The sequence below is a fragment of the Eutrigla gurnardus genome (assembly GCF_963514095.1).
Source record: "Eutrigla gurnardus genome assembly, chromosome: 6".
Lineage (NCBI taxonomy): Eukaryota > Metazoa > Chordata > Actinopteri > Perciformes > Triglidae > Eutrigla > Eutrigla gurnardus.
Window position 1 is genome coordinate 11275742 of NC_139920.1, and position 14582 is coordinate 11290323.

The 14582-nt window shown below is 43.3% G+C and overlaps 1 protein-coding gene across 1 annotated transcript; it reads left to right on the plus strand.

Annotated features, from left to right (window-relative positions):
* Positions 1-481: 481 nt before the first annotated feature.
* nwd1 (NACHT and WD repeat domain containing 1) lies at positions 482-12642 on the plus strand (the record flags this gene model as incomplete). Its single annotated transcript, XM_084012394.1, has 19 exons — positions 482-629; positions 1324-1409; positions 1553-1669; positions 2367-2721; positions 2798-4109; positions 4802-5005; positions 5175-5328; positions 5422-5539; positions 5850-6014; positions 6208-6405; positions 6669-6791; positions 7062-7258; positions 7369-7629; positions 7777-7867; positions 8906-9054; positions 9179-9452; positions 9642-10195; positions 10419-10524; positions 12329-12642. The coding sequence occupies 19 exons, from the start codon at positions 482-484 to the stop codon at positions 12640-12642; spliced, it is 4926 nt and encodes a 1641-aa protein (XP_083868520.1).
* Between the last annotated feature and the right edge of the window lie 1940 nt (positions 12643-14582).

Below are 14582 nucleotides of genomic sequence, written 5' to 3' on the forward strand. Positions count from 1 at the left end.
CATCAGCGTTGGTTTCACTTCTCAGAACTGGAGGTTGCCACCTGCTAATGATAGCAGGCATAATTATTATTATAATATATTATAATTAATATAATATAATTTATTAGTTTTACAGTACGTCCAGTATTTTCAGAGAGGGGTGCAGGGTGTGTTTAGCCTCCTGCCATTACGGCGGAACTGTCTGTCTAAAAGGGCTACAGTGCCTTGCTTTGAGGGACGAGGCGGATGAGCTGGTTTGTTGATATTTTGGATGTTTGTGGGCTCGGTGGCTCTGAGTGGTCAAAAAACTCTCTAAACACGTTTTGATTGTTGCGAAAAACACAAAAAAATCAAACCTGTTCCGAAAAGTTTTTTGACAGACGCTGGCCAGGTGGGAGAACTGGTTGTCATGGAGGACATTCTCTGAGGAAAACAGACAGACTGAAGAGCAGCTGAGCTGAGGAAGGGAAGACCAGACGACTGCAGAAGTCTGAGGGAGACGATGGCAGCGCATCAAGCAGCAGCAGCAGGAGGAGGAGGAGGTGGAGATGTCAGCCTGCAGGACATACTGAGAGGACGGACGGATGGAGTTCAGAGGACAAAGAACAGCTCCAACATGATCAGAGTGTTCATCAGCTCCACCTTCACAGGTCAGCTTACTGTTTAGGAAAGCCAAATCCAAGACCGACTATTGTATACTTCTACTGCTGTCTGTATGCATCCAGTGTGTGTTGCACTGAGTAGGAACTATTTAGGGGATCAAACGTTTTCACAGCAGACATTTTGACTTGCCAACGCAGGAAAAGCACAATAAGTCTTAGGTGAGCCAGTTCCAGGGCTCCGATGCTGTGCTCACTGATATGGCTTGCCAGAGACTTAATGAAATGGAGTTATTGTTAATGTGACTTAAACCTGAAATCTGAGCTTTTCCAGCGTTGACAAGCCTAAATGTCTGCTGTTCAAAGGGACCGTTGGTTGAGAGAGACCTTCCTTGGCAGCCAGTTAGTTCATTATTATTATTTTTAAGTAAGGAGCACAACGTGCTGTCCAGTTGCAGTTTATATCCAAGTCTGTCCAAAATGTCATCACATCATTTTATCCTGTTAGACATTTGTGTTAAATTGTCATAATTTCCATATGAAGTTGTTAGTTAGGGTTGAAATAACCACAGTGAACTTTGATCTCCAAATGTTAATCAGTTCAACCTTGAGTGCAGGTGAAATTCACTCAAGGCGTTCCTGAGAGATTGTGAGAATGGGAAGGATGTGAGGTCACAGTGACCTTGACCTCTGACCTCGACACTCATCTTTTTTTTTTATCTCTGTGTTGCGGCTCTCTGGTCAGACATGAGCAGTGAGAGGAGAGCCCTGCTGGAGAAAGCTTACCCAGAAGTCCTTGCTTTGTGTCGCAGTCTGGGGCTGGTGTTTGAGGTCAGTTTTGTAATGTTAATGTTGCAAGTTGAAGACAAAGACAGTCCAATAACTGTTTTATATGATATATATTGCGTATTTACAGTATATGCAGTTTTCAGTAAACACCTGCATGTTGATCAGTGAGGTCACTTCCTGTTCAGGTGGTGGATCTGCGTTGGGGGATTCGAAGCATCATGTCTGGAGACCACGAAGCCTGTGAGATCTTCCTGCAAGAGATCGAGAGCTGTAAGAGGATTTCTGCTGGTCCAGATTTCATTGTGAGTCTTTTATCCTTCCTTAAACTATAATTCAGATTTTTATCATCTTTATTGTTCAGATAACACCAAATATTTTGTTGGGTTTGTATGTTTTAGCTTGAGTTAAAGTTGTGAATCACACTGTGATCACACCTAATATATATTTTTGTCAGACAGCAGCTGTCGAGGTGAAGCTGAGATCATAAGGCATCAGATGTTTGGTGACAATCACTCAAGACTCAAACAGTCAGCGATAAGTTGAACTTTACATCTGAAACTAAAAAGTTAGCGTCCAGATTTGCTTTGTTTGGCTTATCAGACTTAAGTTCACAGTTACTCTCACAAATGAATGAGACATCCAAAAATAGAATCCTATGAGAGTTTTTGGAGTTAAGAAAATGATTTCCTTAAAAAGAGTGGCAACCATGATAAATTACTACAAACTTGACATCATAAACAAAATAAATAAATATTATCATCCAGCCAGAAAGATATCTACAAAGATGGTGATTGCAATAACTATCTAACCGACACAATAACAGACATTTGTGTCTCTGGGGAACATTGAAACAAAATCACCACACTTTTTGGATGGTCATGTATTGGATACGTTATGTTGTAAAGTAAAGTGGAAGTATGTCATTAAACATTTCACCCAGGATTATCTTTTAGCTCATTCATCTTCCTCTCTTTATTTTCCTGCGTCTGGGCTCCAAAGGCTCTGCTGGGGAGCCGGTATGGCCACCGAACTCTTCCTCGCCTCATCCCGGAGAAGCAGTTTGAAGTCCTTTTGTCCAAACTCTCCAAAAACCCTGAAGGCGTCAGGCAGCTGAATAAGTGGTTTTTAAAAGACAGCAATGCGGTCCCACCCACATATGTGCTTCAGCCAATCACGGTTCACTTCCCGCACTACAGCGACCTGCGACCTGAGAGCGTCCCGCAGCGTGACGGCAACCTCCTCTCCTGGCGTTTCACAGAGACTCAACTGTTGCAGCTCTTACGCTCCGCCGCCACTGACGCCAAGGCAGCCGGTGACATCACAGCTGAGCAGGAACATCACTTCTTCACATCAGGTCAGAGGTCTCACACAGTTTGTCCTTGTATCAAATCATTCGTGAAATCTGAGGGTCTGTCTCTTCTCTTCCACAGTCACAGAGCAAGAGTTTGAGCAGGGTTTGTGGAAGGAGGGCAGGGAACCGTCGGCTCTGCTCTTTGTACGAGAGATTCCCCGCCAGAGGATGAGGGGCAGTCCCAAACGTCTCGCCAAGTACATGGACCTCACCGCTGATGGCCTGCTGGACGCAGAAGCTCAGGGGCTCCTCGCTGGCCTCAAGTCCCGCCTCTACGCCACAACGCAGAAGATCCTCAACCTGCACTGCGTGGAGCTCAGCAAAGGAAGCATCGACCCCAAACGCAAAGAGCACGCTCAGTACCTGGACAGTGTCTGCGAGCAGTTCATCTCGCAGATGAAGGTCAGGATTGAAGCAGCGATCGAGTCCTCGGCAGTGGGGGGGCGGAGGAAGATATGGGGAAGCATTGAAGAAGAAAGGGAGGAAATCTCAGATAGGGTGGTTGATGAGGCTGTACAGCACGCCACCATGAGCAGGGAGCTGTGCAGAGGTGTCTACGTCAGGGAGGGTCTTCTGGGTAAGCTCTGCTGCGCCATGTGGGAGTCCACCAATGTTCACCACAGCCCCCTGGTGGTGCACGGGGCTGCTGGGATGGGGAAGACAGCTCTGCTGTGTAAACTGGCGCAGGAGATGCGTAGTGTTCTGGAGGCCAGGGCGGCGGTGGTGATCAGGCTGCTGTCGGCTCGTCATCCTCAGAGGCCCGACATCGACCACGTCCTCCGCAGCGTCTGCCTCCAGATCTGTTTGGCATGTGGTTTGGCTCCACCCTCGCCACTGACGGCCAACACTCACCTGGATCTGGTCCGGTTTTTCAGGAACATCCTCGCTGAGGTTTCCCAGCAGGGGAACACTCTGCTGATCGTCCTGGATGCTCTGGATCAACTCTCAGACCAACATCACACTCACAAACTCCACTGGATGCCTGTCAACCTCCCACCCAACGTCCACCTTGTGGTTTCCATGGATACCAACAGTGAGGCGTTCGCTAACATGCGTCTGAAGTTGAAGAGTTTAGGGAATTTCTTTGAAGTCGAGCGTTTGTCTGGTGTCGAAGGAAAACAGATGATGGAGTCGTGCCTACGAACATCTCAGCGAACTTTGACCCCCGAGCAGAGCGGCGCTGCGCTGCGGAGCTTTGAGGCAACTGGCTGTCCTCTGCACCTCAAACTGATTCTGTGTGCCGCCAAACGCTGGGCGTCCTTCACTCCACTCTCAGAAACACACCTGCGAGCCAACACACAGGAAATGATGTCACAGCTCTTCCTGATGCTGGAGGAGAAGCATGGAAGGGAGCTGGTGGGCGGGGCCTTAGGGTACATCACTCTGGCAAGGTGAGGAGACTGTAACCAGGCGGCAACTTCACTGAATAGTGAATCCAATGCAGAAGTGCTGTAAAGATACATTATTTCTCATGCCCAGCAGGGGGCGACTCCTCAGGTTGTAAAAATAAGTCTGATTCTTTAGACGTCTATGAGAAAATGTCTACTTCTCATTTAGGGTGTGGGTACCTTGTGATTGACAGGTGGTTCACTCTGTGGTTGTATTAATTTCCAAAAATGCCTTAAAAGAGTTACTGTGCCGTATGCTAGTGCTAATTAGCTACCTAGCATCTGCTGTTTGTTTAGAGTGCATTCAACGAGACTTTTGTTTGTAGGTTAAAAGAAGACACTAGCAAAAAAGCTAATGTGGCTCTCAGGATGAAACAGTGATGCAACTTCTTTCTGCAAATATGGTTTAAAATGTAGTGATTTGAGTGATTGACTCTATGGATGGAAGTTCTAAAGCTACAAATGTGGAGAACCAATAGCATGCTGTAAAACCGGATGCACAATTATAAAGCCTTAATGTTTTCATACTGAAGTCCAGAACATTTGAATCAAGCAGAAGTTATTATTTTCTCTCATCAGAGTAACATCCCTGTAGAGAAGATTTTTAAGCTGAAATCACAGTATAGGGGGAAAGTATCCCTACAGTATCAGTGCTACAATAATAACTAAAATGAAATTATCTTCTGACTCCTCAGGGAAGGTCTGCTGGAGGCTGAACTACGTGACATCATGTCCCTGGATGATGACATCATCAGTGAGGTGTACAAGCACTCCCTCCCTCCGAGCCCCTCGTTGATCCGTCTGCCTCCCCTCCTCTGGGCGCGACTCAGACGGGACCTTGAGGATCACCTGGAGGAGCGCTGGACAGACGGGGTCGCTGCCATCGCCTTCAACAACCGGTAAAGAAGAAAAATCACATAAAATGAATAATCACAAAGGTCAAAAGTCAAATGATTGAGCATGTGTGTGTGTGTGTCTATATGTGTGTGTGTGTGTGTGTGTGTCTGTGTGTCTATATGTGTGTGTATGTGTGTGTGTGTGTGTGTGTGTGTGTGTGTGTGAGTGTAGCCGTTTGTGCGAGGCAGTTTCAGCTCGGTATTTGACATCAGTGCGGCGGGGACACAGCCTCAGGATCCTGGCGGAGTACTTCCTGGGTCGGTGGTCAAGGAAACTGAAGCCAGTGGCTTTGCCGGGCCTGTCCCTGCTCCTCTCTGACAGAAAGGTACCAACGACACAAAAAGCATTAGTAACTGACACTCGTTCATCTGTGGAGAATTGTGAATGGTGGGTTCTGATTGGCTGTGTGGTGTTACAGGTCCCGCCCCAGCCGCTATGGTTTGCTTCAGGACTGGCCAATGTCAGGAAGCTTCAGGAGCTGCCCTTTCACCTGCTGCATGCTGGTCTGTGGGACGAGCTGCGACAGGAAGTCATTGGTGGGAAGAGGCTTTGTATTAATATAAATACTTATATTGTGTTTGTGTTGTTCCATGCATCACCTACTGATTGACTGTGAATATACCATTTCAGTCACTGCTATAATCACTAATAATTTTAACTGTATAAGTATGTTCATTTCACTTTAATCTTTTTTTTTTATTTAATACTAAAATAAAGTAGATACCAGGATGCAGATACGAATCGGTTTCAAATTTTAAAGTAGCAGTATTGGTTTTTATATCTGTTATTTACTGTATTTATACAATTAGTACAAACGGGTTAATAATTAGTGTTACTGTTTTTCAGGCAGTGCTGAATGGCTGTTCTGTAAGAGCAGGGTGTGTGGGGTGTCCAGTGTGATCCAGGACCTGGACCAGTGCTCTCAGTACATGGATTGCCCTGAGACCAGACTGGTCCGAGACACTCTGATCCTGATCAAACCCAGTCTGGACTTCCTGGACGGTCACATGGGTCAGTCATTCTGTGTCAATATATATAACATTTATCTGTTTGTTTTACCATTTTGAATCCAAATGTTTTTTATTTTTAATTGTTAGTTTTTTCCTTCCACTTTTAAACCAACAATAAATACAATCAGAAATGAAAGAAAATGTTGCATAAAATGCAAAGAAATGCAGTAACTTGTTTTTCACTCTGGTTCCAGACATGTTTCTGTTTTACACCGAGCTCTTGGCCAGACTCTGCTCCTTAGCCACGCCTTTCCCCTTTGTGATTGGTCAGCTGTGTTGCCAATGTGAAGAGAGGCTACTGACATGTCCCGAACCGATCCTCGTTCCCAAGTGCAGTTTCCTGCAGCAACCAGGGGGGGCGCTACAACACACACTAACTGGACTGCAGGGAGGTCGGACATATTACGTTGTTACTCATAACGTAGAAAAGTAGTAGTTAGATAAAGTAGCGACAAACCATTGATGGTTTTATATCGAAATTATACCTTACACACAGAGTAGAAATTCAAATGATTTTCATTCCAGACATTTTAAGTCATGACATTGGTCACAAAAATGTAAACTAGCTATTTTCCTCACGCGGTTCAGCCCCGAGGAGCATTGTGAGGGTGGACAGGTGCAGCATGGGAGGTTTCACCCGTTGTCGTGTCTCCAGGTGTACTCTGTGTGGACGTCAGCGTGGAGGCGGAGCTTCTGGTTGCAGGTTCAGATGATGGTGTGGTGGCGGTCTGGAGCCTCGCTGACCAGTGGCTCGTACACTCACTGCTGGGACACACGGGTCAGTTTATGTTTATCAAATGATTTAATTATTATTATTTTATCTTTGAAAGCTTTATCGTAGGCAATTGGACCTGTTTTAGGTTTGTCTTAAATCACCTCCTCTGTTGAGAGATGGTCTAGTTAGTTAGAACTAAAGAAGCCTCTTGGATGAGACGAGAAACATTCAAAAACCTAAACCAAATACAGTTACGATAAAGCTTTCAAAGGCTCCCACGATGACCTGGATGACCGGAGAACCTTCCCAGACATTCTAACTATCCTTGTGTAGGTGCGGTTCTGTCCGTCAAAGTAGTCGACCCCGCCCACTGCCTCTCATTGGCTGCTGATGGCTCTCTGAGGAGGTGGAGCTTGATGAATGGTCAACAGCTGCTCTGCATCCAGGAGGCGGTGCCTGAAGACTCCGCCCCCTTCTCAGTACACCTCCACCTGTCCGGACAGCTGATCTTTGTTTACACCAGGACACAGGTACTACCACTACTGCAAACAGGACCGATATTAATATTCATTATTACTGGATACCGAATGTACAGCACATCTTTACCTTTGCGTTCAGATCAGTCTCGTTGTTGTTGCAGGTGAAGGTGTGGCAGCTGGACGGAGCTGAGCACCACGGCAGCAGTGATGATCCCGGTTCGGTGGTTCTGGGAGTTTTGGGAGAATCTGTAGTTTTTCTGTGTGACTCTGGTCTGATCAGAATATCACATCCTGTTAATGAGACTCAAACTGTTAAAATCCGGATGGAAAACTCACAGAGAAGTTTAACTCTTGTGAAATCTGTTGTGTTACCAAAGCTCGGGAAACTGTTGGTGGTTTCTAAAGAAGGATTCCTCTACCAGGTATCAGCATTTTCAATGCAATACTTTTACTTTTACTTAAGTAAATAATCTTAATTTCACAAGACACAGCCAATATAAACCAGCAGTTATTGTACTTCTGTTACACATGGTAATAACCGATGATGTTATTTACCTTCCTGTCTGCAGATTTCCAGGCAGGGGGGTCAGACAGCTGTTGAGTTTCCTCTGGTTCCTTCTTTACTTTCAGTCACTGAAAATGAAAAAATACTGATAGCAGGTACGACTCTTTAACTAATGAAATTACTCTTTACTTAAACTACAGTGCTGTGACAAATATTTTCCCCCTTCCTGATTTCATAATTTTTTACATATTTGTCACACTTACATTTTTCAGATCATCAAAATAATTTGAATATTAGACAAGACAACGTGAGTGAACACAAAATACAGTTTTTATATGATTATGTTGAAGGTAAAGAATTATTCCAAACCTATATCAGCCATGTGAACAAGTAATTGCCTCCCTAAACCTAATAGCTGGTTGCACCATCCTTGGCAGCCAAAACTGCAAAAAACGTTCCAATAACAGACATGAGTCTTTTAACTGTGGAATGAGTCTTTTAACTGTGGAGGATCTTTGGCCCATTCTTCTTTGCAAAATGTGTTTAATTCAGGATTTAATTCATTGGAGGGTTTCTGAGTATGAACTGCCTGTTTAAGGCCCCGGAGCCTTAGAAATATCTTTGTAACTTTCCCAGAATGATAAATGGCAATGATTTGTACTTTTGGTCGCAGCATCATAGAATGCTTTTTGATACCTTTTAGCGTCACATTGACAGGTTCTATTTAGTGGGTGTGTCTTATGAAATTTAACCCAATTATCAATTAAATTTGGTCTTTTGCTTGATTGAGTAACCAAGGGGGCATTTACTTTTTCACATAGGACCCGTTGTCTTCCCGGGTTGTGTTCCCTTCAATAAATAAAATAATAATTTAAAACAGATTTTGCTGTTTACTCTGGTTGTCTTTGTCTTATATTAAAATTAGTTTGATGATCTGAAATATGGATGGCAAATATGCAAAAAATGAAGAAATCAGGAAGGGGGCAAATTTCACAGGCTGCAGCTACAAATACGTTGAAACACAGCTGATCTTCCGATGATTGGATGACCTTTAACTCCTGAACCACAGCCGGTCCGCATGGAAACGATTCTAGGTTGCCTGATTTCTCAGAGTTTCTTAAGTGCATGTAAACATTGTCAGTGTGAAAGAACGGTTGCTGTGTTGAGCTGAACAGTGTTTGTGTCCTCTGCAGGAAGTGGTCGGACTCTGAGCCTCTTTAACATCAACAGAGATTCTGTGGACAGATTCCTCGACCTCCAGCACGACGACAGCGTTTTGTCCAGCTGCATCTCATCAGACTGCCGACTGCTGGCCTCGGGATCTGCTGACCAACTCGTACGGGTAATGAACTAAGACTTGTTTTCTGAATCTCACTGTAAACTTCTTAAAATGTTCAGTCAACAGCTCTGACTGTCACGGAGGCGGTATTTATGTCTCCCTTTTATTCTGTGTGAACTTTTGTCAGATCTGGTCGGTGACCACCGGTGTGCTGCTGGACACTCTGTGTGGTTCAGACTGTCCCGTCACTTCTGTTGTTCTGTATAACGGCTTCGTGGTTTCAGCCTCGACGGCTGCTGCCAGCATCCATCTGTGGAGTCTGAAATACGACCCCCGCCACAAACCCACCGCCCACATTCCTGCAGGCTGTGCCCATGCTGCCGTCTCTAAAGATGCAGACCGGGTTTTCTACGTCCGACAGCAGAGCCAGAGGGAGGTCATCAGCTGGAACAACAACACAGGTCACTGCTGGTGCAAAGTCACAGCACAGGCAAACAGATACACTTGTTTCTGGTTTTGGTAATATATACATAGTTACATCCGTTAGCTTGCCTAGTATGGTGATCATGTTCAAGATCCCCAAATGAAAGCAAATAGTTCCGACTTCAGCAGGTAGAGACTCTAAATCCTCCTCCTGGATCTACCTGCAGGTTCTCTGACGGAGCGTTTGGCGGTCTCTGCTGAGGTTTGCTGTCTGGAGTTAGCTCAACACAAACGGCTGCTGCTCTGTGGTCTGATCACCGGCACCGTCCTCATCTACCCATTAGCCCTGCCCGAGGAGACGCTCTGCATCCCCCCTCCAGAGAGCCTCTCCAGGGTGCTCTGCATGGCGGTCAGCCCCCAGGAGAAACACATGGCGGTGGCCTACGAGGACTCTGTGTGTTTGTTCGAGATCACCACCAGAGACAGCTTCCCCACGGTGGAGGGACCCCTGAAGGGGTACTCTATGTCCCTCCTCCACGCCCCACTGTCCTCCATGGCCCTGCTGTCCGACCGCAGGCTGCTCTACGGGACTATTTGTGGGGAGGTGAAGCTCCATGACTTCAGCAGCAGCAGCAGCTCCAGTCTGGAGGCTCATTGCAGCAGAGTCACCTGTGTGACGGTCAGTAACTGGGGGACCCATGCCCTGGTGGGCTCCGAGGACGCGGTCCAGAGGCTGTGGGCCCTGAGCCCTCTGGTTCTGGACCACACCATCGTGTACAAGGTCAGAGCTACTGACATCTGCAAGAAACCACCAGACAACAAGTTTAATGTTTCCCCACGACTACAAATGATGTACAAAAAACACTACACAATAATATTATCAAATAAAAGTGGTACAGTAAAAAGTACAATATTAGGTTCCAAGAACTGTAGTAAACTACAAGTATACTTTAGTATACTAAATAGATAAAAGCAAAGTTGTTGCTGTTGTCTTTGATATACAGGGGTTTTTCTTCGAAGGCGTCCTCTCTGCTGCGTTCTCCGACAGCGACAAATACGTCTTCACTGGATCTCAGGACAGAACTGTCAAAGTCTGGGACGTTCCTACAGGTACGTACTGATTTACTAGTGTAGAAGTGTACTGGTGTACTAGTGTACTGGTGTATTGGTCTACTGGTGTACTAATGTACTGATGTACTAGTGTACTGGTGTACTAATGTACTAGTGTATTAGTGTATGGTGTACTAGTGTACTGGTGTACTAGTGTACTGGTGTACTGATGTACTAATGTACTGATGTACTGATGTACTAGTGTACTAATGTACTAATGTACTGATGTACTAGTGCACTAGTGTACTGGTGTACTAATGTACTAGTGTATTAGTGTATGGTGTACTAGTGTACTGGTGTACTAGTGTACTGGTGTACTGATGTACTAATGTACTGATGTACTGATGTACTAGTGTACTAATGTACTAATGTACTAATGTACTGATGTACTAGTGCACTAGTGTACTGGTGTACTAATGTACTATTGTATTAGTGTATGGTGTACTGGTGCTTAAAATATGCTTAAAATGGCACTAAAACATACTCTAACTTAAAATGTTGTCAACAAATATGTTATTGCATCACAGATAAGGTTCTTGTTTTTTTTGTGAAGATCTTTTTTGTAGAGAAAAATAATCAAATAATATGAAATAAGATGATCGTGAATCATATGGTCTCCCTGCATAAATACATTTTTAAAATATATTTTGGTTTCTTGTGTTGTTTAAAGGTTTAGGCTCTATTTTCCACTTCACAGACTAGCTTTTTTAAGACACTCTTGATAATATTTACAATTATCCAGATAATGAAAATTCACCACGATCAACTTATTGTGAGTTTTCTTTATCCAAACCTGCAATAAAATTTGATATCCTCCCATCCGCAGTTATAAGTCAACTTAAATCAGCACGATAAATGTTAAAGGAACATTAGCATTTAGGGGATCTATTGGCAGAAATAATATTAATAAGTAAGTTTTCACCTGAAAATGAGCCGTCTGTATCTACATACGGGTCCTCTTCATGGAGCTAGCCACCATTTTCTCCAGCAGCCAAGAACTGACAAAACTAACACTGGCTCCTTTCGAGTTTTCAGGTTTTTGCGTAGGCCACCGTAGTACTCCTACACACTTGACACACAGGAGAAGTTTCAGTTGGTTGCAGTCTGCAGACTCATCACTAGATGCCTCCAAATCCTTCACAGTGGACATTTAAGTTAATAGCTGCTAATAACCTCAGCTTACTTTAGCTTCTGCGTCTGTTGAAAATTACATTGATGGTCACTCATAACCCAGAATCATCTCACACCAACACACTGACAATCAAGTGTGATAAATCAGGTGAGTACTTTAAATCAGAGATCTTCAACGGGGGTTCCGGGACACCTCAGGGTCAAAGTTACTGCAGGGTGTCCCCAAAATGATTTGATCCCAAACTTTTTTTCTTCCAAAAATTAAAATATGTCCAAAAATACACATTAACATGACTACAACCTATGATAAGCAAATATAAATCTTCCTATTTGTTAAATGTTGTGAAATTCTGATTTAGAAATGCCAATATAGAATAAAAACCTGTTCTATAAATATATTAATCAGTCAACATTTCTTATTTTAACGGCTTAGCATTGTATACATACGTCATTTATGTCAACTACTTGTATACATGGCACTATGGGCTGCACTACACATTATAATTGGCCCGGTTCAATAAGGAAAACAATTTTATACGATACGTAACAGGGGGTCCCTCCACCGTGTCACTATAAACCAAGGGGTCCTTGGCCTAAAAACGTTGAAACCTCTGCTTTAAATGAAGAGGCTCTGTTGGCCGTCACTCACCTGTTTGTATGTTCTTCCTGTCAGGAAACCTGCTGTACGTTCAGTACGTCTACTCCCCCGTCGTCAGGATGGTGACCTTCAGGAACGGCTTTGTGGCGTTGTCTCAGCAGGGCTCCGTCATCAGAGAGGTGTTTCGCTGTCCGGACCACATCAGTCCGGACTACAACCCTCTTAGGAACGTCAAGGCCCAGTACCGGGTCACCTCCAGGGAGAAGAAGAACTGGGTGGTCCAGCAAAGCACCGGGTCTGACCTCCAGGACTACAACCCGGCCCAGTTCAACCTGAACTTCATGAACATGCTCAGAGTAAAACCTTCCTCCACCTGTCTCCTACTGTAGGACATCGGGGCCCAAACTGGAGCCCCAGGTATTTTCATACCCTACTAGCACCTAACGTTTAGAGAACGTTAGCATTTGGTTCTCTAAAGGTCAGGTTATAACCAAACCAAGAACTAACGTTTAGAGAACGTTCCCTCTGGTTATGCAGAAACCTAACAAAGCCTAACGTTCCCCTAGCGTTTCAGGAACAACAGAACCACAACGTTCTCCTGTGGTTGCACTGTTTACTTCCACACAACGTTATGTTTGGTGTTTTTTGGTTGAGCTGAGAACAAAGACTTTTAGAGCTGACAAATCCTGTTTCATTGATATTTTACACTTAGGCTACTAATTTGCATGTAGCCTATGCAAAGTGCCTTTAGATAGATAGATAGATAGATAGATAGATAGATAGATAGATAGATAGATAGATAGATAGATAGATAGATAGATAGATAGATAGATAGATAGATAGATAGATAGATAGATAGATAGATAGATAGATAGATAGATACTTATTCATATATATATATACACTTATATATACTTATTCAATATGGACACACAAGAGTATGAACATAAATTGGACATGAATGAACATGAAAGGCCTGACAGAATTGTATACTTAAGTTACAATGATGATAAATAACAGTGTGAGAAAAAATTGTGAAGAAAGAGCTTAATTATGTGACAATGACAACCATTGGGAATGCTATTCAAGATCTTCAAGATGGATAATTCCAGACATTCCTGTTTAATGTGTGATGGGTGACCAGGTTTTAATGTGTGTGCCATTTTGGCTTTGCAAAAAATTATCATGGTAATCATCAGTGTTTTGCCAGTTTCAAGTTGACATCATGAGCCAACAATAATGAGATGACAATTAAGTTCCTGTGTCATTGATATTTTACACTTTTTTTGGATGGATGGAGATAAATAGATACTTTATTCATCCCAGCGGGATATTTTCGACATCCAGTAGCTTAACCCTGTAACACCCCTTGTTGTAAAATTACAACGTTACCTTTAGCCATCCTAAAAAACAATCTGGTATATTTTATTTTATTTTTTACCACATTTACATAATAATTGGGTCCTATTGTCCAGTCTCACAATGCTATTGGATCATACATTTGTTTATAAGTCCCGTCTTATGGCCATGAACGCACACAACCTCTCAAGGTTTTCTTCGAACAACATCTCTTTGTTTCATTGGACTGGATTCATCAGATTCAAGTAAGTAAAATGTATTTTATTTTATTATTTTTTGGTTGTAATTACAATGTCTAGAACATGTACACATGTAGTTATTGTGGAATTGATGCATCTATTCCACAATAACTACATGTACGCATGTAGTTATTGTGGAATAGATGCATCAAAATTCATTTAGAGCTTGTTATATATTTGTTGCAATTATACAACACTGGATGAGTGTGGTAGTCTAAATAGCAGGCTTGTTGCAGTGGGCTCAAACAGGTTGCATTCCCTCCACTACACTGCCTGAAACCGAGTATTTTACTTATACATGGACAGTATACATTCTACCCATGTGTTGTGTTCTGGTCAAATTCGACTAATTTAAAAGTTTTATCATTAAAAAATGTAGTTAATTTGATCAGACTGACCTAAAATTCCTTGACTTTGTCCACAATGAGGATATCAACAGACAATTCAGTTCTGGGAAAGGTGAAAATGTTTCTTGAATGTGCGGGTGTAGATGTAAGTGGGGGTATGCATGTTTTCCTTTGAGTATGATAATTAGAGGGCATAACGAGCAGTATTGTTATGTCAAGGCAGTATTGTGTGACTATATGGCTTGTGATTGGGATGCAGGTTTCATTTAGCATGATAAGTAGAGACCATAAGGCTAAGCCATTTACAAATTTACATTTACATTAAGGGCATTTAGCAGATGCTTTTGTCCAAAGCAACTTACAATAAGCAGACAGTATTGTCAA